Here is a 26775-nt window from a genome sequence, read left to right on the forward strand (position 1 = left end):
GGCAGATGCCAGACCCCAGCACTCTGTCCCATGTTCCCCAGCTACAGGTAAACAAATAAATACAATTAAATGGGAAGATTGATTGGTTGAATAAGCCAGAAACAAAAGCCTGCAAACTCTGTACCTCTATAGGATCAAGGTAGATGCCTTGCCCATACAGAACTCATTTGACACTGTTTAAATCTAATACTCTGGTTGTTGACCAACATTTCTGTTTGTCCCCAGGTCCCTTCCCGCCATGTCAAAGCCTTTTTTGGGAGCTGCCCGGTACGACTAGGTGTGTGTATCATCGTCATCCTCTCCTTTGCCTGTAACTCATTGGTCTTAGTCTCCCATCCTCAGCGACCCACTACTCCTCTACCCAGCACTTACTGGCCGTCCTGGCATGGGTCAACCTCACTGGCCTCTCTAGCACCACCCAGGCTGTACTGGACGCCATTACTTTTGACCACCTTTCTGATTATGGTGCGTGGTGTGAGGGTGGACCAGGTTGCAGGGTCTTTGACTTCCTGTCTGTCTTCTTCTCGGAGTCCAGTGTCTTCCTGTTGACGGCAGTTGTCGTAGAGCATGGATGTACTCACCGTGGTGCAGAATGATCCCCTGCTCGACATTCTCCATTTGTTTTTTGTATGCTATTTTCATGAGATTTAACCAATGATATCAGGCCACACCTGGCCATGATTACAGACACCTGTCTTTTCACTATATGAGTCATCACACAGTGTTTGTCATTGTACCCTGATGAAGACAGCTTCTGTCGAAACATTGGACATAAATATTTTTGCATCTGAGCTCCTAGAGTGCTGCTCTCCTTTATTTTAAGTGTTCCGCTCCGCTAGCCAGCACATCACCTAAATAGCTGTGCTTTTCTTTCACCTCTAGGCCTTGAAATACATCCACAGGTACACCTCCAATTCACTCAAATGATGTCAATTAGCATATCAGAAGCTTCTAAAGCCATGACATCATATTCTGGAATTTTCCAAGCTGTTTAAAGGCAGTCAACTTAGTGTATGTAAACTTCTGACCCACTGGAACTGTGATTCAGTGAATTATAAGTGAAATAATCTACCTAAACAATTGTTGGAAAAATGACTTGTGTCATGCACAAAGTAGATGTCCTAACCGACTTGCCAAAACTATAGTTTAACAAAAAATGTGTGGAGTGGTTGAAAAACGAGTTAATGACTCCAACCTAAGTGTAAGTAAACTTCAACTGTTTTCACCCCACTTGACAAGCTACCTCTGACCAAACCCAATAAAAGTTGACATAGTAAATAAAAGACAGGACATAATTTCATTAGATAATAATTTAATATAAACATTCAAATTCAACATACAAAAACTGTTGAAACACTCATCCTTGGCTCCTCTCAAAGAGTCTAATCATTGTAATATATTTTTGACAAAAACAAAATTGCACATGAGAACATTTAAACTAGATGTTTGACTATCCTCGCCTGGTGATGTGTTTAAAGGGTCTTCCCCGCTGATCGACTTGTCTGGCAGAGAGGATATCACAGCATTCAGCAGTCTCAAAAATACATGGGACAATGATGAGGGGCCAAATAAATACTTTTGCAGGCAGCCATTTTGACGTCACCATGGCCCTTTCATTTTCATGCGATTGTTAATGTGTTTTTTTTAATCACTTCTTAAAACAAATAGTGAAATAAACAGGTAATTTGATCTCTTCCCTTGGGAGACACTGGAACAAAAAGTTACATACTGTAGAAGGCAGCAGCGAGCGTCACTATTTGGGGAAAACCTCCTTTAAAAACACTCAAGACAGACGCACATCAACAGTTAGGATGCCATAGTCAGTCAAAAGTCTTCAACCCCGTACGTAAAGGTAAAAGGTCAAAAATAAAATTAAGTGACATGAGGGAAAAAAAGGAACATGTAAATTAAAAAGGGAAAAACAAAGACTTGTCACTTAATTAGCAGGTCTATACTTACGTACATGATGTAAGGTGATATAACCCTGAGTGCGTGGCCCAGAGTTTGGACAGGGAGGGAGTTCATTCATTGGCTTCGGTGATGAGCGAGCAACCGTCCTGCCCACAGACGTCTCCCGGCTGGAGACAGTCCTACTGCGGGAGTGTCTGCCTCTAGAGTCTGCCCCCCTCTCTCTGGCTAACCTAGGCAGTGGTCTGGTCTGATTGGACTTAGACTTAACTTTTTTTTTCTTTTTTTTTTTTGAGGGGGTGGGGGTGGTTATCCTCAGTGATCCTCTCCCTCCATTTTGCTCCAGACTAAATTTAGGGGCTCACTTAGACTCACTCCCACCTCTTGACATTTGTCAACAAGTTTCCTCAGTTTATCAGTTTTACCTCCCTCCGCAGCTTCAAACAGCAGGCGCTGGAAAGGGAGAGAGGAGGGGGTAGGGGGGTAGGTGAACATGCGTGCATTATCTCCCAGGTGGAACAAAAAAACTAACTTTTTTTTGTTGAGAAGTGTGTGTGTGTGTGTGTTTCAGAGAGATAGTAACTGAGAGGGAAATTACATCTTTCCATAGGGTGGCACACAGTGGAAGCTTTTGCAGGGCTTGCTGATAAAGAAGCCGGACCTACAAAAAAAAAAAAAAAAAATACCAAACGCAGGATCCACATGTCAGTTTAGCGGAGGACAAGGACAAAACAGGAGAAGGGGCGCGGAATGAGGTCAGTGGTTTTAGCAACTAGTTTAGTTTGTCTCTAATAGACCAAACTGTTACCGAGCAACAAAATCCAAACATTCCATTTTGTCCCCAACGTCAGTTGTAAGCCTTTTAACTGTCATACATTACATTGTGGCGAACACTGACAATAGCCTGTAGGGAAGAAATAGATTACAACAAAATGAAGGGAAGATTATGGGACAGCTGGGTCAAGGTAAATATGCAAAGCGAAACAGTGACAAGAGGTTGGGACAGCAGCAGAGTCATCAACATGTTAACAGAGCAACATACATGATATACTGTACATCCAAACCACCCCCTGCTAACTTACTGTCTCATCTCCCTCCGTGTCTTATCCCTCTCCCTAAACTTTAACCTTCACCCATCCACTCCTTTACCGCAGGGCTCTACAGTGAATCCATTTTACTCGCATATGCACCAAAATATTTTGCTGTGCGACGAGCACCAGTTGTTGCAATGATTATTTCACTGTACCGCAGCCCATGGAGAATACACTGAGTGCAGATTCATGACCATCATGCTTGCACCATTACTACAAAGAAAACAGCTTGTTACATCAAATGTTTTTCATTGTGGTCCTACATTTGTGTGCTCCTACATTTTTCAACTTTAGTGCTCCTTTAAAAAAAAAAAAAAGGTCAGCATAGAGCCTTGACCAATCTTTCGCGCTTCTATTTTTGCCCAACTAGTCTTTTCCTTGTTTCACTGCCCCTACCCACTTCGCTCATTGCACCCTGCCCACCCAACCCTACCCCACCTCTAACTCACCTCAGAGCGCTCCTTGAGTTCCCTCTCCACAGCGATCGCTCTGCCGAGAAACACAGCACAAGAGCCTGTCAGCTATTCCCGCAATTCAAGTGCAGCGGCTTTTCAAAGCTGCGATTGAAGCAGGACAGAGGCGGCATTTTGTATGTGAAAAAGGGCATTTCAAAAGGGCATCAGAACAGTGAGAAACCATCTAGAAAGAGAGTCACCTTATAATAAATCATTCACAGCGCAGGAGAAAGTTTGGACTTACATTTTCCAGTTGGCCAGATAGTTTGGAATGCTACTGCTCAACATTCTGGCCTGGAATTTCAGATGTTCTATATTTCCATCTTGCCACTCTTGATGCAGCAACCTATACAACAACAACAGCAATAACAAAAATCTAACCTAAACGTCTGGAGAGTACAGCCTAGACAACAAAATAAGACCGGAGCCGCAGTTATAACACTAACCTAGATAATAATAGATTCCACAACCAGTAACTAACAGAGATTAAACAACAATAACAAGGCTCTAAAACAGTTCCAACTTGAATATATTCCAACTTCTATCACCCTCTGTCCATGTCAAAATGACTAGTTTTACAACAGGTTTAGGCCGGTAGTGTCGTGAGGTGGTGTCGGGTGCTTTGGGTACCTCAGGGCCAGTTCAGCGTTGGTGGGCATGGTGTACTTTAGTCTCTCCAGGATATGGGGGTGCTGGGACTGGGGCAGACAGCACAAGTAGTGGAACATAACCTGAGTGTGGAAAAGTTTGCAATTGCACATTTCAAATACCACAAATGCTAACAGAAGGATTCAACTTCATAGACCCTTTCTGATCAACACTGGCTCTTTGGATGTTTTTGTTGTCACTGGGGCTCATCTGATCACTCGTCAGAGTGAAGACAAGTCCAGTCGCGGTTCCATTACCTTGTTGTGAAATCTGAAGCAGCTCCAGTACTGGGCCGAGCTGAACGGAACTTCCAGCCTGGAAGGGACAGTTACTAGGCAACGCTGGACCAGGTCTGATAACATCCGGAGCTCTCTGCCGTTGGAGGGGCTCCCAGCTAGCTTACTGCTGGTAAAAAGGAGATAACTGGAGAGAACAGTAAAAAGGTTAGTTAGGTTATGTCTCTGGGCCCACCCCCACCTGGATGTTTGCCAATGCTAAGGCAGCCCCTGTCAGAAACAGAGTGGAGGATAGCCGCCAACCACACTGTGGTTGGTTAGTTGGTAAGGCCTTCTGATTGGATGCAAAGTCATCCCGATGAAAGCCTGTGCTCCCAATTGAGAACCCTTTTATTGTATGTGTCTGTTTATCATCGCTATAAAAAGGAGCATTAGATCTGGCTCGACTCATCAGATGTGGCCCCTTCATCCCATGGGAGGAGTTGCCGTAAGACATTGTAAGACTTGACTCACTCCATCCATAGCTTTTGAAGGACATTCAGCTGCATTACGGCTCCCAGGGCTCTTTCGAAAGCATCCATCGCCTCCCCAACACTACCGTGCACCCACTGCCACAGACTGCAAGACAAGACACCAGAAAACACCGTCTCGGACTGTATGAAATGACTTATCAGGAAGCCCAACTGTCATGTTTTATTGTATTGATGAATGAATGAATAACCCAATTCTAAAAACCTTTATGAAAAGGTAACCTTATTATAAACTGTTACCGGTAAAAGTTAACGAAGGTGCATTGACCTGCCATATATGACTAAGAACTGGGCTTTATGTGTAGGGCAGGGTCAGCCCGGCTTATCACAGCACAATACTTACCAGTGGACGAGGTTCAGGTAAGGCTTTTGGTGACTAAGCTGCTCTTGAAGTTGCTTTTTGATAACTGGGCCTCTTAGGATGTCCTCTGTTGGAATACCAAGGATGGACCTTGAAAAGAAATGGAGATTGTTCAATGAATTAAACCATATACCCCCTATACAAAAAAGGAAGCAACTTGGTTTACAAAAAGTCTGTTTTTTTGTGTTTTTTTTTTTTAAGTTAAGAGAGTTAGGACACTCATTCCTGCTTAAGTTCTGGGAGGAAATTTCCTACCGTAGCACATCCACAGGTTTCTGTTCACTTCTCTCCCCATCACAGAAAGACAGGACAAACTCCCGGAACAGAGGAGTGATGCAACTTGACTTCTCCTGTTCAGAGACACATACAGTGCCTTCAGAAAGTATTCACACCCTTGACTTTTTCCACATTTTATTGTGTAACAGCCTGGATTTAAAATGGATTCAATTGAGATTTTGCCACTAGCCTACACACAATACCCATAATGTCAAAGTGGAATTATGTTTAGACATTTTTACAAATGAATTCAAAATGAAAAGCTGAAATGTCTTGATTCAAGTATTCAACCCCTTCATTGACAAGGCTAAACAAATTCAGGAGAAGAAAAAAAAAATGCTTCACCAGCCACATAATAAGTTGCATGGACTCACTGTGTGCAATAATAGTCTTGAACATGATTTTTTGAAGGACGACCTCATCTCTGAACCCCACACATACAATTATCTTTAAGGTCCCTCAGTAGAGCAGTGAATTTCAAACACAGATTTAACCACAAAATGAGGTTTTCCAATGCCTTGCAAAGGGCACCGATTGATGTTTTTTATTTTATTTTAAAAGACATCTAATATCCCTTTGTGCATGGTGAAGTTATTAATTACTTTGGATGGTGTATCAATACACCCAGTCACTACAAAGATACAGGCATCCTTTATAACTAAGTTGCCGGAGAGGAAGGAAACCAATCAGGGATTTCACCATGAGGTCAATCAATGGTGACTCTAAAACAGTTACAGAATATAATGGATGTGGATGGACCAACATTGTAGTTACTCCACTAAAATGACAAAGTGAAAATAATAAAAATGTCAAAACAGGCATCCTGTTTGCAGTAAGGCCGCAAAAAAAACTAACAATTGAATTATGTCCTGAATAAAAAGCATTATGTTTGGGGCAAATTCAACATCACTGAATACCACTTTTCAAGCAAGGTTGTGGCAGCATCATGTTATGGGAATGCTTGTCATCAGCAAGGACTAGGGAGTTTTGGGGGGATAAAAAGAAACGGAATAGAGCTAAGCGCAAGCAAGTCCTAGTGGAAAACCTGGTTCAGTCTGCTTTTCAACAGACAAAGGGAGAAGAATTCATCTTTCAGCAGAATAATAATCTAAGGCCGAAAATATACTTGAGTTGCTTACCAAGAAGCAATTGAATGTTCCTGAATGGCCTTGTTAATTTTGACTTAAACTGTCTGGAAAATCTATGGCAAGACTTGAAAATGGCTGTCTTGAAATGTTCAACCAACTTGACAGAGCTTGAAGAATTTAAAAAAGAACTAAATGTGCAAATATTGTACAATCCAGGTGTGAAAAGCTTTTAGAAACTTACCCAGAAAGACTCTGTAATTTCTGCCAAAGTTGATTCTAACATGTATTGACTCGGGGGTGTGAAAATGTATGTATGTAAATTAGATATTTCTATTGAAATTGAAATTTAAATACATTTGCAAGATCTCCTAAAAACATGTTTTCACTTTGTCAATATGGGCTACTGTGTATAGATGGGTAAGAATGTGTTATATTTAATCCATTTTGAATTCAGGCTGTAACAAAATATGGAATAAGTCAAGGGGTATGAATACTTTCTGAAGGAACTGTAGGTTAGCTAAGTCATGAAGAATCTTAGTGCAAAAAAACACAAAAACGATGTCACTACATGTAAATTGATAATGCCCTTCTTAATTGACTCTAAAGGGATATATAACATTTGAAATGACCAGGAGTGCCACCCAACCCACAAAACAGACAGACTGACCTGTGCCATAAAGAACTTGCAGGTGTGGTAGAAGACCTCTGCATTGTGTGGACACTGGGACAGAGCCCGTAGCCACACACAGACACCCTGCTCACAGTCCCCCTTCCCCACGTAGAGCCCCGACAATGCATCTAACAGGACACATGACTGCGGGCACAGCGCCAACAGGGACTCACACAGCTCCAGGCCCGCATCGTACCTACGGGGTGCAAGTCAATTTTAAGTTAAGACTAGCAAGTAGATATTAATAGAACGTTTAATGACACACACACACACACACACCTTTCTTGTCCAAACACAAAAGGCTGGGCGATAAGACCAAAATGTCATGATATTTTAATAACTTATTTGACAATATTTTATGTTTTTTAATAAAAGTTAAATATTTATGAGTAGTTCATGAACCTAGGGTGGCAAACACTATCTACAGTACCAGTCGAAGGTTTGGAGACCTAGTCATTCAAGTGTTTCTTTAGTTTGACTATTTTCTACATTGTATAATAATAGTGAAGACATTAAAACTATGGAATAACACATATGGAAACATGTAGCAAGCAACAAACAAACAAAAAGTGCTCAACAAATCAAAATATATTTTATATATTTGAGATTCTTCAAAGTAGCCACCCATTTGCCTTGACAGCTTTGCACACTCTTGGCATTCTCTCAACCAGCTTTATGAGGTAGTCACCTGGAATGCATTTCAAATAAACAGGTGTGCCTTGGTAAAAGTTAATTTGTGGAATTTTTTGCTCTTATGCGTTTGAGCCAATCAGTTGTTGTGACAAGGTATGGGGTGGTATACAGAAGATGGTATTTTACCAAATAGGACTAAGTTCATATTATGGCAAGAACAGCTCAAATAAGCAAAGAAAAACAACATTCCATCATTACATTAAGACATGAAGGTCACTCAATAAGGAAAATTAAGAACTTTGAAAGTTTCTTCAAGTGCAGTCGCAAAAACCATCAAGTGCTATGAAACTGGCTCTCATGAGGACCACCACAGGAAAGGAAGACCTAGAATGACCTATGCTGCAGAGGTTAAGTTCATTAGAGTTACCAGGCTCAGAAAATGCAGCCCAAATAAATGCTTCAGAGTTAGACACATCAACATCAACTGTTCATAGTATACTGCATGAAATCAGGCCTTCATGGTCGAATTGCTGCAAAGAAACCACTACTAAAGGACACCAATAAAAAGAAGAGACTTGCTTAGGCCAAGAAACACAAGCAATGGACATTAGATCGGTGGCAATCTGTCCTTTTGGTCTGTTGAGTCCAAATTTGGGATTTTTGGATCCAACCGCCATGTCTTTGTGAGACGCAGAATAGGTGAACAGATTATTTCTGCATGTGTGGTTCCCACCGTGAAGCATGGAGGTGGTGTGATGGTGTGGGGGTGCTTTGCTGGTGACACTGTTGCCTATGTATTTAGAATTCAAGGCACACGTAACCAGTATGGCTACCACAGCATTCTACAGCGATACGCCACCCCATCTGGTTTGCGCTTAGTGGGACTATCATTTGTGTTTCAACAGGACAATGATCCAACACACCTCCAGGTGGTGTGAGGGCTATTTGACCAAGGAGAGTGATGGCGTAGAAAATAGTCAAATTAAAAGAAAAACCCTACTGAAAGTCAGGCTTAAATCGACTAACTAATCACTAATTCTTGTGACTGAATGGAATTAAGTCCCCACAGCAATATTCCAACATCTAGTGGAAAGCCTTCCCAGAAGAGTAGAGGTTGTTATAGCAGCAAAGTGGGGACCAACTCCATATGAATTCCCATGATTTTGGAATAAGATGTTCGATGAGCAGGTGTCCACATACTTTGTCATCTAGTGTACATTATAAGTGATTTCAAAATGGGGCTCTCTCCACTCTGATCGTTTCCTACTTTTCAACTTAAACCAAGTGCTCGAGCAATTCTACTCTTCTTGACTGACACAGGGAAGTGGCATATGCAGAAGGAGAGAGACAACCCAAGTAGAAAACGCATACACTACACTGAACAAAAATATAAAGACACATGTGAAGTGTTGGTCCCATGTTTCATGAGCTGGAATAAAAAGGTCCCAGAAATGTTCCATATGCACAAAAAGCTTATTCCTCTCCTTTTGTGCACAAATGTATAGAAATCCCTTTTAGTGAGCATTTCTCCTTTGCCAAGATAATCCACCTGACAGGTGTGGCATATCAAGAAGCCGATTAAACGGCACAATCATTACACAGGTGCACCTTGTGCTGGGGACAAAAGGCCACTCTAAAATGTGCAGTTTTCTCACAATGCCACAGATGTCTGAAGTTTCGAGGGAGCGTGCAATTGGCATGCTGACGGCAGGAATGTACACCAGACAATTTAACGTTCATTTCGCTACCATAAAGGCAGCCCAGGACCTAGCCAAACAGATAGCTGATGAAACGGATGAGTATTTGTTTGTAATTAACTCATTCTGATTGGCTGGGCCTGGCTCCCCAGTGGGTGGGCCTGTGCCCTCCCAGACACACACATCGCTGCGTCCCTGCCCAGTCATGTGGAATCCATAGATTAGGGGCTAGTTCCTTTATTTAAATTGACTGATATAACTGACACCCTTATATGAACTGTAACTCGTTGAAATTGTCGCGTTTATATTTTTGCTCAGTATGTAAAAACAAAACCATTACACGTGTCGGAAGTTGCGTATCACATTTATCAAACCAAACACTGAAATACCATTATAGGTAAAGTATAAACCCAAACCGGTCTGTGCATCAATACCTGTATATAGTAAAATATGGTATACCGCCCAGCACCGCCCAGCACCCCCGCCCAGCTAGCAAAATGTTAGTGTTGAGCTTACTTTCCCAGCAGGCTGTAGCAGGCGATGAGGTTTGTGTATAGAGGCAGACAGGCCAGAGTTCTCTCACTGGGAGGCAGAGTCTGGTCTGTGCACTGACGTACTGCATCTAGCGTTGAAAAAACAAGAATGAAATCAATGCCCCTCTCAGCTGTAAACAACATTTTACATCAATGTGGCAGTAATTGTAGAAAAATGTAATAAGTAACTGAGTGGGAAATAGTCGAACTGGAAGCATAACATTTTTATGCTTGCGAGCAAACTACATTTACCATGAGTAACGGTGGACAAAGTGACCATTTCTAGACTGGGTGAAAAAGCTAAGTAGGAGACCTGTAAAAAGCACGGACAGTTTCTATGCGAGTCGTTGAACCGTGGCTCACCTTCGAACACAGCGATAAGTGTGTCAGGCTCGGTGCGGACGTCGAGCGGCTTTCTCCAGGGGAGGGCGAAGGACTCTGTGCTTACCACCCGGGAAGGGTTGGAGTTGGCCGGGTCATACAAGCTGGCCGGCAGGCGGTCAAACTCTGTCAGGTGGATGAAGGACAGCCAGACTAGGCAGCGGTCACTCGCGGTCAGGTGGTCAGCAATGCACTGCTCAGTGACCGACTTCAAGGCATTCTGTGAATGAACAGGGACGCCAGAGAGGTGATTGTTTGTCCTTGAGCATCTTGTGCATTTTGTGCAGCAGTAGCTAATCCAAGAGATATTAAATAGGTTTGGCCTGATGGTGGAAAAAAAAAAAGATGCCATACGACTTGGAATTGATGTGTGCAGCTAGATTGTTGGGGCTCTCGGGTTATTTCTTCGCAGCTGCTTACCTGTAGGATGGCCAGGGCATTCTGTAGCCGGCCGGTGAACACGCTGAGTTGGACCCTGTAGAGTAGAGACTCCAGCAACTGGAAGGAGAGCCTCTCGGAGAAACCACTAGTCCAAGAACAGTCTAGTAGGTACTGCAGCAGACGACCACACACATAGTCCTTCCCCTCAAACGAGCTCTCCATGGTTAGGTACTGTGGAGGGGGGGGTAGTTTAGGCCTAATACACTATAACAGCATATTGGCTACATGCCTGGCCTGCCAATATTATTCTTCTCAGACCAGTTTATACATTTCACAACTGAAGCTCTGATGACTAAATAGATCAGTTGGTGTAGCACTTGCGAAGCAGAGCGGAGCGTAAATTGAAATAACTATTTTATTTTATTTTACTGGATATGATGGTCATGGTGCTTTCAAGACAACTGGGAACTCTGGGGGAAAGAAACAAGGTCAAATCCTGACATCAGTGATCTTCAGGTTGGAAAGTTCTAAGCTCTAGAAACATGCCCGAGTTGGATGACCATTCAAAACTATTTTTCCCCAGTCGGAATATCATTATTTTCAGAGTTCCCAGTTGTTTGGAACGCACAGACGTCAGAGATTTTCCAAGTTCTCCAGTTGTTTTGAACACGGCATTAGTCTCAGCGGAGGGAGGGACAACAGCAGAGGATCCCGCTCTGTCACGGTCCCTGCTCTTTCCTTCCTTTTCTCCAGTGAAACCGACCAAAGAGGGGACCTGTCTTCCACCTGATGGCGAAACTCGAGTCGCACTGCATCTGTCTCGTGCACAAATTCATGTTGTTCCTATGACCAGAGAAAGTGAAATAGGCCTACTCCTCAATATTAAAACAGATGACGAGCTGCTAAGAATGATTTTTTTTTAATTTAAATGCTGGACTATCGATACACTTGGCTACTCATTCATTGCAGCTGCAGTGGAAGTCGTTAGAAGCACGTTATGTAATAGTGTTGACTAAAAACAGTGCTGACCACTGAAAAAATTTACACATGAACTCGCTCATTGCTCCCGACTGGTGCAGCGGTCTAAAGCGCTGCATCTCAGTGCTAGAGCTTCTGAATCAAGTGCACCTACCGCCTTCATGCTTTTATCGTTGGCTTTTCTATAGAAATGCTTGGTGATCGACAAGGAATGCCTTGAAGATCGATTGAGGACTTACACTCCACCAGACTTGGTAGTCGGGGGCGTGCTCAACAGCCATCTCACACATCTCCTGCACCTCGTCCCTCGTCCCGCGGCGGGAGAACAGAGACAGGTAGTGGCACCAAATCTCGGGGTTGTCCCGGTTGTCCTCCAGGGCACGAGACAGCGTGTTCAACGCAGCATCCAGGCACTCCGCCACGGAGCTACAGGGAAGCAACATAATACAATACTTATATCATATCACGTTACATTACAAAACATATAGTACCAGCCAAAAGTTGGGACACACCTACTCATTCAAGGGTTTCTTTACTGAAAACTAGGAAATAACACATATGGAATCATGTAGTAACCAAAAAAAAGTGTTAAAAGAAATCTAAATATATTTTACATTTGAGATACTTCAAAAGTAGCCACCCTTTGCCTCGATTACAGCTTTTCACACACTTGGCATTCTCTCAACCAGCGTCACCTGGAATGCTTTTCCAACAGTCTTGAAGGAGTTCCCACATATGCTGAGCACTTGTTGGCTGCTTTTCCTTCACCGGGGGATCCAAATCATCCAAAACCATCTCAATTGGATTGAGGTCAGCTGATTGTGGAGGCCAGGTCATCTGATGCAGCACTCCATCACTCTCCTCCTTGGTCAAATAGCCCTAACACAGCTTGAAGTTGTGTTGGGTCATTGTCCTGTTAAAAACAAATTATAGTCCCACTAAGCGCAAACCAGATGGGATGGAGTATCGCTGAAGAATGTTGTGGTAGCCATGCTGGTTAAGTGTGCCTTGATTTCCATATCAACTCACTGACAGTGTCACCAGCAAAGCACCCCCACACCACCTCCTCCATGCTTCACGGTGGGAACCACACATGTTGAAAACGTCCGTTCACCTACTCTGCGTATCACAAAAATACAGCGGTTGGAACCAAAAATGTCAAGTTTGGACTCTGACCAAAGCACAGATTTCCATCAGTCTAATGTCCATTGCTTTGGTTTCTTGGCCCAAGCAAGTCTTCTTATTAGGGTCCTTTAGTAGTGTTTTTTTGCAGCAATTTAAACATGAAGGCCTGGTTCATGCAGTATCCTATGAACAGTTGATGTTGAGATGTGTCTGTTTATTTGGGCGGCAATTTCTGAGGCTGATATGATAACCAATGAACTTATCCTCTGCAGCAGAAGTGACTCCGGGTCTTCCTTTCCTGTGGCGGTCCTCATGAGCCAGTTTCATCATAGCGCTTGATGGTTTTTGCAACTGCACTTGAAGAAACTTTCAAAGTACTTGAAATGTTCCGGATTGACTGACCTTCATGTCTTAAAGTAATGGTGGACTGCCGTTTCTCTTTGCTTATTTGAGCTGTTCTTGCCATAATATGGACTTGGTCTTTTACCAAATAGGGGTATTTTCTGTATACCAACCCTCCCTTGTCACAACACAATTTATTGGCTCAAATGCATTAAGTAAAGAAATTCCACAAATGAACTTTTAACAAGGCAGACATGTTAATTGAAATCCATTGCAGGTGACTACCTCATGAAGCTGGTTGAGAGAATGCCAAGCGTGTGAAAAGCTGTCAAGGCTAATATGAAGAATCTTAAATATAAAATATATTTTGATAAGTTTAACACTTTTTGGTTACATGTGTTATTTCATCGTTTTTTTTTTTTACATCTTCACTATTATTCTACAATGTAGAACACAGTAAAAAATAAAGAAAAACACTTGAATGAGTAGGTGTGTCCAAACATTTGGACTGGTACTGTATAATACATATCTAATCCGATACACATTCATCACCCAAGAAAACAACAACTATTTAACACACCAGATCCAGATTTGAGTATGACTTGAGTCGAGGGTACATACATATATAGACACACGAGAGGGTTCACTTACGTCTCTTTCTGGCTGAGGTATTTGAAGGCCAGTTTGATCCACAGCTGTGCATCGCGGGGGCTCTCCAGGACACTGGTCTCCAGGTTAGATATGTCGTCAGTCTCACTAATGAAGTAACGCTTGTCGTCTGGGGTCACACACACATCCATGGCAGCAGACAAACTCCTCTTGGAAAAACCGTCTATGACAAGGATAAAATGTTTAAAAAAATAAAACGACAAACAGCAAAAGGATAAAGGTAAAACTCTCCGGGAGAAAAACTCAAACGGTTGTGTTCTGCGCAATTGAAGCGGAGCAATTGCTGTGTTCGTGCCGCCTCCACCATTTACACTGCGCTTCAGATCAGTTGTAATTCTGCTCGTCTGTTGTGGTTTGTTGTTGGGAGATGAACCTACTGACCGAGACTCACCGTATTTGACCGGACCAGGGTTGGCGTCTGCACACTCGTCCCCGCTGTCGTCCCCAGCGCTTGGGCTGGCCTGGCGAGCGGGCTGAGGCCTCCACCTCCGGAGATCCTTACACGTGGTGAAGGGAGGGACTAGACAACACGAGTTAGACTAGAGTCAGAATGCTTCTATGGTGGAGAAGGTTCCTTAAACTCGCAAGATATTGTTGAGTGAAGAGGAGATGAAACAAAAGGAAGGATAGCTCACCATGTCTTTTGCTTTCATTCACTTTGCTCAACAGTAGGACGGCCTTCTGGTCCATTCCCATGCGATCCTTGTTTGTCCCAAAGAGCTTTTTTAAATACTTTTCTGAAAATAGGGACACAAGCAACATTGGCACAACTAACCTTGTCAGTGAAAGCCTCAAACATGTATTTATCACGGAGTAAGAGGTTCAAGATTTTTTTATAACTTTCATTAATTTAAAAATCGCCAAATCTATAAATTCTAAACACAATGGCATTTTAATATTGCCAGATGCAGTGTGGTTCGGTTACCTGTGGCAACACTGATGTCATCAGTAGTACTGCTCTCCGAGCAGCCAATCAAGGCCAGGTTGTACGACAGGATATCATGGAAAAGCTGGTTTCCACCGAAAGTGCAATTTCTCATATGCTGCCTAGAAACAGACCAAGAAAACCCCCCCAACATCAGATCACCCAAATGAGGCGGGGTGATTACAATGAAACAGAAATTAATACAGACTCACATTCATGTTTACACACACACACTCAGAAGACCGACTTACCACTTGCAGTCATCGTCATTGCATGTGCCGGTGAGGTCGAAGCGACAGAAACACTTTTTGGGCACTACAACGTTGCTGTAAGACACAGAGCTGAGTGATAACTTCTCCTTGGTCCGAAAGTACGGACTGAACCTGAAGAAAGGCAAAATAAACAAGAAGAAAAGGCGAGAGGTTCTTATTGAAAGCAGGATGCGGTCATTCTTAGCACTACCACTAGTAATGTGTAATTAATTGGAAAACGGCCAAGCAGTGAAGTAGCCACCTACCTGTATGACTTGAAGACCAGGAGAGGGCTGCGATATTGTCCGAACGGGACAGGCTTCAGCTCAGCACGGCTTGACTGGGCAGCCATTATGTCTACATCCACCTCTATCACCTGAACATTAAAAGATGTCAGTCTTACCATGGAGAATGAATGGAACACAGTTCTGGACAGGACGTGTGTGTGTTGTATGCAAGTCCAGAAACTGTACAGTAAAAAACTAAGTAGCATTTCAAATCACAACAAAAGGTCATTTGAATTCAGTGCGAGTAGGTTCCAGTTATATTATGCTTTACCTTCCCAGCTGGAGGTTTCTCCACAGTGCCACCTAGCACCCGTAGTTCCCCGAGCAGCAGCTCTCCTAGGTTGGCCTGCTGCTTGTCCATCGTCTGCAGGGCCTTCACCTCCAGCCCTAAGAACAGCTCCCCAGGCTCAGGGGCCTTCACCTTGGCTGACTTGGCTGGACAATCCTTGACCAGTCCAGTCCCACCGGGCTCCAGTTTAGGCTTGGTGAAGGCGCCAGTCTCTCTGAAAGAGCGCCTGCGAACACTCTGGGTGGAGGCGGAGGGCACTGCTGCAGTGGCGGGTTCCATGTCGCCGTCTTCAGTCTCAGTGATATCCTCACTGCTGACCAGGGTGAGTTTATCCTGCGTGAGGTCATGTAGGGATGGCTGGGGCAAAGGGAAGGGGCTGGTGGGAGGGGCACTGGGCTGGCGAGCCCTGGGGATTGGGGTGGAGGTGGCCTGGGGTGGCGGGGGTTCGGGGACAGCTCCTCTGTTGTGGAGGGCCTGGGCCTCCTTCAGCTTCTGGATCTTTAGGGCGTACTCCGACTCGAGCAGCTGCAGACGCTGCTTCTGGGCCAGGAGGTCGGCGAAGTGGCGCTCAGTCCCGCGGGGGGCGACAGACACTTCCACCCGCAGACGCTTCACAGGCTGTAGAATGGAGTCAGGGCAGAGAGACCGTTTAGAGAACACGGGCTTAAACTTATGGATGGGTCGTGTGCAGTTGAAAGGAAAATGGGAGAAGACTTTTGAAACAGAGATGGTGTTACAAGTCCAACAAAACACATTTTCCACTTCAAAGCAATTCACGATGTTGTGCCCCGCTGGACAAGGCCTTGAACACATTTCTATGATTTATTAAACAACAAGTAAGGGCTCCGGTGTGGGTGGGTACGTTGTGATGCTCACCGAGGGGTGGCTGACGTCCGTGCGTCGTTTCTGAACCCCTGGCTCTCTGCCTGCGGCGGCCTGGGCTTGGACCATCTCTTTCTGCAGCTTCAAGCTGTGGCTCTTCTTCACTGACACGCGGAGCTGAACACGATGAACCTATAGGGCGGGAACATACGCAACAGACGTTAAAGGGTGGAAACAAAACATTAAGAGCACCTGCTCTTTCCGTGACAGACTGACCAGATGAATCCAGGTGAAAGCTATGATCCCTTATTGATGTCACTTGTTAAAATCCACTTCAAATTGGTGTAGAAGAGAAGGATTTTGAAAGCCTTGACAAAATTGAGACACGGATTGTGTGTGTGTGCCATTCAGAGGGTGAATGGGCAAGATATTTAAGTGCCTTTGAACGGGGTACGGTAGGTGAGACGCCCCGGTTCTTGACACGCACCGGTTCTTGACACGCACCGGTTCAAGTGAGTCAAGAACTGCAACGTGGCTGGGTTTTTCACACTCAACAGTATCCCGTTTCCCATATCAAGAATGGTCCACCACCCCAAAGGACATCCAGCCAACTTGACACGACTGTAGGAAGCATTGGAGTCAACATGGGCCAGCAAAGGAGAATTGAATGAAATGCGCCGTATCCTTCAGGGACATTCCTTTGTAGCTTGGAATCTTCCCAACATTCCCAGTAGAAACAATTCCTACTCCACTGTTCACCTTCCACTGACTAAAACATTCAGCCATCATTGCTCTCAGCTAGGAGTTTACTTCAAACTTCATTCCCTTTCAGTTTCACTTCCCCTGGGTTCCTCCCTGACACACCTGTTCCTGGAGCCTGTTGAGGAGGGTCTTGTTGGCGCTGACGATCTTCTCCGAGGCCAGGAGCTGTTCTTTGAGCTTGGCCACCTTGGCCTCAGCTGCCTTCAACGCCTCCTTCTTCTTCTGCTCCTGCTGCAAGAGCTGCCTCAGGACGCCGTCGTCCTTCAGGAGCAGGTTTCTGGGAGGAGGGAGAGGGGAGAAAACATAAGTCAGAGTAATTTCCTAATGTGAGACAACTACTGAAAATACCAATGTGTTTTGGGGGGCCTCACCTGTGTTTGGTCAGGTTGGTCTCTGCCTCGGTCAGCTGTAGCTTGGCCGCTGCCTTGGCAGCAAAGTCCACGTCGGGATCGGAGCCTGCAGGAGAGGACACAGCTCGGGGACTGTGGTCCATCAGAACCTTCTGTTTCTCCCTACTGCAGTCAGAAAACAAATAAAACAGTGAGAATTTTTGTCAGTGTTTTTCATTTTAACCTTGATTTGAACCAGGCTAGTCAATTAAGAACAAATTCTTATTCACAATAACGGCCTGGCAAAAGGCCTCCTGTGAAGACGAGGGCCAGGATAAATAAATAAATACATACTAAGATAAAAAAAACAGACAACACAGACAGAAGATGCTGGCAACAGCACAAATACAACAGCAAACAAACAGCAGGTGTGTGTGTGTGTGTGTCTGTGTGTGTGTGTGTTTGTGCGCGCGTGCAGGAATGTGTGTGAAGTAAAACATGCTTCCTTTACGTAAGGCAACGCAAACTAGTGGCAACGACACGTTGCAACAACCTGTTCATCTATTTGTCCTTTGAACTCCTCCAGAGACACCAGGTCGTGGTTTAGGTTGGCTCGGAAGGAATTCCAAGACCACGGGTATAAATGAATGAAAGGACCATTTGTAGTCCATAGCGTGCCACCATTCACATTCTAAAGGAATATCCTTCCTCACCTCGGTGCCTTTAATATAGCTAGGCGTGTTAATGAATGGTTGTATCCATCGATAGTTTTTCAACCCAGGCGCAATGTCACTATGTAAGGCCATCTTCTGGGAAAACCATACCTGGCTATTTCTCCTTTCAGCAGACGATACTCAGCCTTCTTGGCATCGGATAGAGCCTCCGGAGTTCTGACTGGTTCATTCTCCTCAGACCCTGACGTCGGTTTGGCTTTTGCTGCCTAGACGTTCAGAGAGAGAGCGAGAGAAGAAGAAAAAAAGCATCAACTTCCCATCCCCCTCAGATCATATACAATTAGCACTTATCAAGCATCTCAAATTAGAATTCTGCCATTCACATATACATTGGGCGGAGGTCACGGAGGCTAAACTGTTGGGCCACACACACGTACCTCTGCAGACCTGCGGGCCTCCTTAATCATGAACTCCAGGCCTCCAAAGACAAACTGTGTCCGTGTAGAGCTGCCGCAGGTCTCCATGTCCGAGTCACTGTCGTCTGAACCGTTGAGCTGGACTACCACCGCCTTGTGCCGCGGGAGCTGGGGGGGAACAATAACAAGTATGAATTTTAAAAAATGGGTCATCGTGAGGAACGGGCGCGGACTTCACGGCTCCAAATCGATTCATCGCAAAGCGGGAGTGTCAATTTCCAATCAGATCCCCCTCGTCTTATTCATTACGATCTGAAATGCAAAACTGATCCTATGTCAGCCGTCCTACTCTTGACGCTCAGTGAATACGAGCCCTGGGATGCAGTCGAAGATGAGCTTATTGTTCACAGGCTCTGGGAACACAAGTGAGGCCGGGCGTCATTGGGAACACATGTCCTGCTGAAGGGACCCACGAGTGTTTCCTATAGCAGTCAACAGCGCGAGTTCTAAGCCATTAGTCTTACATCACATGGCGTTACTGAGGACAAAGATACCTGTGGCTTCCAAAGTCCTGTTTTACACAACTTAGCTGCAACAACAAAAAAGCAGAATATGTAGTTCTTGAACAAAATTATGGCACATTAACAAAAATATGAATATTTTCAGCACGTGCAAGATGATCAGAGAAGAAACTCATTTGCGAATCTACTGACTTGTTGCTTCAACATACTTCCACGCCTGTGTTTATAAATGTAGGTGAACAGGATGAATGCCATCCGGAATATTGTGGTTGAAAGTGTCAAAGAAAGGACGCTGTTCAGGGCATTGTGGGTTTTAAGAAATGTACATTTTAGTCATTCAGCAGACGCTATTATTCAGAGAGACTTACAGGAGCGATTAGGGTTAAGCGCCTTGCTCAAAGGCACATCAACAGAATTTTCACCTAGTCACCTCGGGGAGTCGAACCGGCGACCTTTCTGTTACTGACCCAACGCTGGATTTCTTTCAAATGTTCAGGTTTGGTTGGAAAGCCAACAGGAACTAAAAATGACTATAAAGTTGAGATGAACATGTTAACTGGTTAATTCAGTAACAACTATGTTTTAGCCTGTAGTATATTAAATCCATTGTGTTATTATCCTTACCACCAGTGGGAGCCTGGGGTGGTGATGCCCGCGGCTGAACTTCTTGTTTCGTGGTTGGGGTGCTATGTTGAGGCTGACCACACTCCGGTTGCTCATGGGCACCGGCTGAACCAGACTGACCAGGGGGGAGGGAGAGGGGGGGCCGCTGTCAAGGGTAATCTCCTAAGGGGGAGGAAGACATTGTTAAAGCCAGACTCACCAAGCCCACTGTTCAAAGACAATTATTTGCTGTAGTATTGGAAAATATAATGATCGAGTTGCCCATCTCATATATCAGCGTAATGAGATAAATTAGCATTGTTCAACACCTGTCAATTAACAGAGTGAAAAATATGCATCCTTCTGTTGAGCTGAATTCACTTTGTAGAGTATGACCTACTCCTAAAACAACACAGATAACACGGGCATATCACTTTACGCTCCTGTGGCGCCATCTAGTGTTGTACCGCAGGAAGTACCACCTTCTTGTTGGCCATGGACATGAGGCAGGTCTCTCTGAGCAGCATCTCCTCCTCCTCTTCCTCGTCAGCGAACGGCGGCTTGGGGGGCGGCTCTAGCTCATCCGGGGGTGGGGGCATTGGGGGTAAGGGTGGAGGGGGCGCGGATGGAATGACGGACAGGAAACGCGGCTGACCCAAATCCTGGAAAGAAAGAGGAAGCTGTTGAGTTTCACTTGTAAGAGCAGCATGGTTTAGAGTTTAGAGTGGAACGTACAATTCTGTATTGAGGGGAGTCCATGGGGAAAGGCATGGGCATGTGAGTGAAACATCCTTGGACCTCGAATGGATCATGTACTGGAGAAGATGCTGGAAAGAGACAAGAACAGAATTTTAGCCAATCAGTTTCTGACAGAAATAAGACTGTCAAACATCACAAAAGCGGCATGGATTGATGACCATGTCCCAACATACAATCTATCCACGATGTAGGATGGGTTCTATATAACACCTTCAGAAAGGTTGAAACGTGCTGTGAGTGCATTCGCAGGTGAGCTGATTGCTCACCCGGAGAATTGGTCTCACTGTCAGTATCCATGGCAACCTCGTCGTAGTTGTCATACTGGTAAAGGTTCCCTGAGGTGTCCAATCCCTGTTTACCAGAAGACTTCCTAGTGTGGTCGCTGTCTCTGGACTGAGAGGGACAGATAGACATTTTAACTTCAACATTTTCTCAGTCTCTCTCTTATCTGGGAAAGTGAACATTTCTGACACAGATCCCCATCTCTGGCCCCTGCCTCATAACCACTTGTGTAGATCTGTAACGATTGGATAGCTATAAGCAATATGGTGAAAAATGTACCAAGTATATCAGATGGCAAGGTAGAGCCACCTCCATATTACATACTCATATCCAATCCTTTCAAAGCTACTTGATGTGCCTAGGGAGTAGGGGCGAGGGCATTCTGGACTGCAAGTGGTTTAAGTAAAAAATAAAATAAACGTTTTTAAACATGAAAATGACTAAAAACCAAACCGAAACAGTAAAAATGATAATGAACCAACATTTATAGTCTCTTTACTCTGTCCTGATTGCTAACAGTCATCAAAACCAAAGCTAGATAGCCAGGAAACATAAAACAATTCAAAGCGATGGATAGAGGATTTATATTTTGACAGCAAGGAAATATAATACACTTTAAGTGCGGCCCTCCGGACCTCGTTGAAGACTGAATGCAGCCCGTGGGTCAAAGTGAGTTCGACGCCCTGGGGCTAGGGTCTAGGATGAGTTTCTGGAGAGGAACTCGCTCTCTCCCTCTTACCTTGCTCGGATTGCGCGCCAGTGGCGGCTTGGAGCCCCCGACCAGCTTCATGAAGCGGTTGTACTGCTCGTCCTGATTGGACAGATCCCGGATCTTGCGGATCTCTTCCTCTCTCCTGCGGCGTTCCTCCTCTTCCTGTCTCCGCAGCTCGTCCTGGTCTCTCTGCTGTTGGAGCTTCCAGGTCCTCAACTGCTGCTTCCGGAACGCCTGCTTGGCCACCGAGCCTGGGGTACAGGAATCAAAAGGGGGGACATTTTTGGGGGAAAAGCCTAAGCAATACATAAGCAGTTTTGTAAACTCAAGTTTGAGCTTTAGAAATCTAATGAACTCCATGTTGGTACCAAATGTTCCAAGACTAGAATGTCAATTTCATGGAACGTTTGTTGCCAACATTAAGGACAGTTTGTATCTGACTAAGCAGAAAGGCCCTACTCACCTGGGCTGACCATCTTCCTCCCTGGATAGCCCTTGACCGGAGCTTTGCTCTTCTCCACTGGAGGCTTAGCCCCAGCCTTGGCCTTCTCCTGGGGCTTGTTGGCCAGAGCTTTGGCCTTCTCCAAGGCAGCAGAGGAGGCAGACCTGGTGGTGACTCTGCCTCTTTCAGCTGGGTTGGGTGCACTGGATGTATAGCTGGATGTCTTCTCCTGGGAAGGCTTGGCGTTCGTGATCTTCTCCTGGGAAGGCTTGGCGTTGGGGATCTTCTCCTGGGAAGGCTTGGCGTTGGGGATCTTCTCCTGGGAAGGCTTGGCGATCTTCTCCTGGGAAGGCTTGGCGTTGGTGATCTTCTCCTTGCTCGCATTCATTACCTGCTGTTCTTTCTGGTGCCACTTCCTGCTGGCTGACTGCAAGGCCAATAGACGCAGCTGCAGCTCAGACAGCTCCTCGTCTTCATTGCTCCCCTTCACTTTAGGCTGCAGGGGGGAGGTAATTATAATGGGATTTTAAATTGGAATGGCCTAAGGGCCAGATGACCTGGATCCTAACTAGACAACACTACAACTCAACGTTCGCAAGTGTGCATTGTGTCAATGGACATTTCCACATCTCAAGTCAACATTTGTGACTAAACCACTTTAAACTAGATAAAGCCTAATGCCTTGACATAGACCATTTTAACTAGAGCTGCCAAACCATTAAAATAGTGAATTGAGTTAATGACAAACAAAAAAAAATCACAACTTTAGAATTTGCTCAAAGTTTGCCCTAAAGAAAGATCTTTCCATTTAAGAATCAGCGTGTTGAGTTAGACATACTATGTTTTGATTGTAAGGGATGGAAACACAAAATGAGCTATACATCAGAATGTTTGAATAGCACTTTTAACATAAACACAAAACTCACCATAATATGCAGCTAGCTGCTAATGCTCACAACGTTTAAGTAGGCCTACTCCCTCTTATCAATGTTTAAGTTTAACACTTGCTCACAACACACACAGTCCCCAAATCCAGAACAAATTCAGGAAAGCGTACCGTATTACATAGAGACAGTATTGCATGGCACACCGTTCCATCTCATATTGCTCAAATAAAGAGCAAACCTGATTAAAAAATAAATAAAAAACAAAGCAACACCTCACGGCCCAACCCCTCTCCCCTGTTCGACCTAGATATGTAGCTCTGTCCTTGAGGTGTTCTTGTCTATTAATGTTCTGTATTATGTCATGTTTAATTTGTTGTGTGTTGACCCCAGGAAGAGCAGCTGCTGCTTTTCAACCGCGAATAGGGATCCTAATAAAATACCACGTACAAAAGCTTCAGGCATACTAAATGAGTGGGACTATATATAAAATAAAATAAACTGGCTCTACAGATACAAAGAACTTTAAATCTTGTCCAACAATGTTATGAAAACACTGTAACCATCTGTAGTGTTCAGATAACTTTACACACATAGGCCTACACCCTCCCACACACTCTCTCACATACTCCCACACACCCCACTCTTGAAGAATCTCTGAGTAGACTATAAATTTTAAATTTTTCCTGTGCCATCCAAATATGTGCATAGACTAACCAGTGGTCAAAGTTATCAGGTCGCTAGCTAGGTAACATGACTAACTAGCTAAACAATGTTCACAGGTAGTTTAAAAAAAACGGCCTGCGACATTCGCAAACAAACAGATGCAGAAAAAAAACAACAACAGCCCTGGTAATACTGGGCATAACTTTACGTGATTTGGGCTAGAGGCACATGGTCTTCAGCGGCGTAAAGGCCCAAGCATCGCCTGTAGCTGTGTTTCGTGTGGTGTTCGGGCCTAAAGAAAAAAAAGGCCCGTGCGGAAACACGCACGCTTAAAAAGGTTATGTGAGGTGTAGAAACGTGCGCCGATAGCATGCTAATAACGCGTGACACGTTTAACTTTTGACGGCCCTAATTTTAACAGACGCCAACCTTGACAGGGGATGGAGTGGAGTCCTCTGATGATTCGCTGCAGCACACACAACCGACTTTCGAATACTTCGTCTCCCCCTCTTCCTCCGGGTCCTCAGATTTGCTGCGGCAGCACACACAGGCTGTCGTGTCCTTCTCCCCTGCCTTGTTCGCCTCTTTCTTCAACCCATCTTTCTCCTCTTCTCCTAAATAGTCAGTAGACAAGACAAACAGGGTCTTAACATTGTGGCTGAGAAAAACAATACATCATTGATTATGGTCAAGTCTGCTTCACAATGTTTCCTTAGTTTGTTACCACCACTGTCGCCATCGCTGCAGACTTGTGTTGCAGCGTGGCTTTGGTACACACCTTTGGGAATAGCAAACGGGGTAGCAACTGGTTCAACTGGACCTCGTTCGCTCTCCGTGTCACCGTGCTCTTTCTCTGGATCTTTCTTTTCCGTTTTCGCTTTGAGCGCATCAATTTCTGCCGGAGTGAGGAGTTTCTGTCGTAGAGGTTTGAGGTTGAACGCCTGAAATACCTTCTTCTCCTCCGCAGCGCTGTCATTGGGAATACTGTTAGTGTCGGGTAACGGCTCGGTCTGAGGATTACTGGCAGAAACCTCAGGCTCGTTCAGAGCCGGGAGGTCTTCTTCGGGCTTCAGAACCATGTTCTCTTCTTTTCTAATACATTCCAGCTCCAGCTGAATCTGTTTGTACTTGGTGAGCAGATCCTCAAAGCTCTCGTTGACACCATTCTCGGGTTTGGCAGCGTTGTGGTGCATCATCTGCTTGTTTCTTACCTGATTCCTCCCCATCATTACCTTCTCTGAATTCATGAAGTGAAGGAAATGCACAACTCATGAGTTTGATTATACGACACAAAGACTGACACTAATAGCAACATGTATTTAGATCCAAAATCCATTTCCAGGTCAACAGCACAAAGTGTTTTGTTTCTAACTCAAAATGCTACCAATCAATTGAGCATTGATGGCAGGGAGGAGAATATTGTGTAAAATCAACTGTTACAAAATGGCAGATATATTGTTAGCTAGAGGCGATATGGTAACTACAATCAAGGCTAGCTAGTACAACAGCCAAACAGAGAATGTTACAATGTGTGGTTACATTTGTTAGGCTTTTACCTTCAGCAACATGGCATCACACACTTTACAATCATACAGATGCCATGAGATGAATGCCAAAGGATACGTTTGTTTCTCGAGGGAGATTCTTTCTTGTTACTGTGATTCTCTCCGGGCACATAACGGCCGGGGGGAACCCAACCAGTCTCTCTCCCTCCACCACATCCGTCTCCCCAGCCTCCTCGTCCCCAATCCCCGCGACCGTCATCTTCTGGTTTCCACCGGTGCCTAAATCGACCCAGGGCTGTGTGACTTCGTTCCCAGAAGCTGGAACGTGGGCTCTGGTCACAGTGAGGCCCCAGTGGCGGCGGCCGATCGGGTCCGCTTTGCGGTCTGTTGTTCGGGGGGAAGGGACTGTGCGAATGAGGTCCGCGGTTGTATGGCATTAAGAGTCGAAAATCTGTAGGCTGGCTACCCATAAGAGGTGGTAAACTTCGCGCCGATGGTTTCGATTTCCGTGGATTTCGTGATGAGTTGTTGTTCATACTACTAGGCCTCATTGTATCCTGCTGTATAAGCACCTTTTCGTCGGTGTCATCATCGCAGATCTCCCCGTCTTCCAGCTCCCCTTCGTCCGTCCGATTGCTTGACTTTGAATCCATTTTGTAGAGTAATGAGGTATTACCTTAGTTAGACTAGTACTTAAACGTACAACATATGTTTGTAATTACAAACTTGGATGTATTATTGTGTTGTTACGCCAACGTTAAAGAATATAACGCTAACTACGCTATTTCTCTCCCTTCTTCTGCTTGAAGCCTGGGGAAGTTCCACCGCAGAAGTTGAGGGGGGGCCGATGTAAATTTGTGACGCTATGCAACACGTCAAATGCCTCGCTTGGGTGGAGCTCCAAAGGCACGTATGCGGACTTCTTCTTCTTCGATGAGGTTTAACCGCGGTTGGCATCCAATAAATGTTGCATTACCGCCACCTACTAGACTGGAGTATAACTCCCTTATACTATGCTTGAAAGAGTAAATAAATCAAACAAATACCCTAGCAAAACACTCACATTTTTAAAATTACAATATTAGTAATAATATATATTAAATACTCCAGTATTTAAATCTATTTAGTCCTACTTCAGGATGGGACACCACCACTCATGCCATGGCCCCATGGCATTTCTCTTATATATATTTCACTGTGAACTGCTGCTGCTGCTGCTTACTATCAGGCAGTGAGGCAGGCTGTTGCTGAGGGAGTGGTTGGCCTTGGGAGGGTGTGTGTGTGTGTGTGTGTGTTGAGAGAGCCCTGCAGAAGGCAGTATGTATGCTTCCTTGAAGAAACAGTTTGGACGAGTTTGTGCATATATTATGACAACATTTTGTGATGTTTTTGTTCGTTTTGGACTTCCATTAGGGTTTCTTTGGCTGTTCAAGCACGCTATATATTTTCTGGAGGCAAGCCAAAATATGCCCCTTCTTCGGTGATTGGTCAACAGTATGGATTCTTCAATAAAGTCTTTGTTGTCATTCAACGAGAGACAACTGATTTTACTGAACCAAACATCTTACTGTACTTAGATGTGAAATTAATAAAATATTTCTTAAGGTATCTTAGATTAATTCAGCCTAGTTTGAGGAGGTGTAT

General features: G+C 44.6%; 1 protein-coding gene across 2 annotated transcripts; it reads right to left on the reverse strand.

Annotated features, from left to right (window-relative positions):
• Positions 1–1292: 1292 nt before the first annotated feature.
• On the reverse strand, positions 1293–26003 carry LOC118400979 (zinc finger C3H1 domain-containing protein-like). Of its 2 annotated transcripts, none has more exons than XM_035798043.2 (35): positions 25250–26003; positions 24405–24863; positions 24056–24240; positions 22098–22572; positions 21662–21885; positions 20925–21033; positions 20617–20708; positions 20364–20543; positions 19903–20064; positions 18779–18925; positions 18492–18607; positions 17710–17853; positions 17441–17615; positions 16631–16768; positions 15737–16372; positions 15445–15554; positions 15179–15310; positions 14928–15049; positions 14638–14739; positions 14394–14522; positions 13985–14165; positions 12106–12292; positions 10928–11119; positions 10490–10727; positions 10110–10215; positions 7261–7459; positions 5485–5579; positions 5212–5319; positions 4852–4956; positions 4360–4525; positions 4085–4185; positions 3699–3800; positions 3449–3488; positions 2507–2569; positions 1293–2361 (listed from the first exon to the last, which is right to left on the reverse strand). In XM_035798043.2, the coding sequence occupies exons 1-35, from the start codon at positions 25782–25784 to the stop codon at positions 2224–2226; spliced, it is 6393 nt and encodes a 2130-aa protein (XP_035653936.1). In that variant the 5' UTR covers positions 25785–26003; the 3' UTR covers positions 1293–2223. The 2 variants fall into 2 exon arrangements, with proteins under 2 accessions (XP_035653936.1, XP_035653935.1); XM_035798042.2 differs by having other exon boundaries at positions 20907–21033; positions 25250–26002.
• Between the last annotated feature and the right edge of the window lie 772 nt (positions 26004–26775).

Source organism: Oncorhynchus keta, chromosome 22, assembly GCF_023373465.1.
Source record: "Oncorhynchus keta strain PuntledgeMale-10-30-2019 chromosome 22, Oket_V2, whole genome shotgun sequence".
Classification (NCBI taxonomy): domain Eukaryota; kingdom Metazoa; phylum Chordata; class Actinopteri; order Salmoniformes; family Salmonidae; genus Oncorhynchus; species Oncorhynchus keta.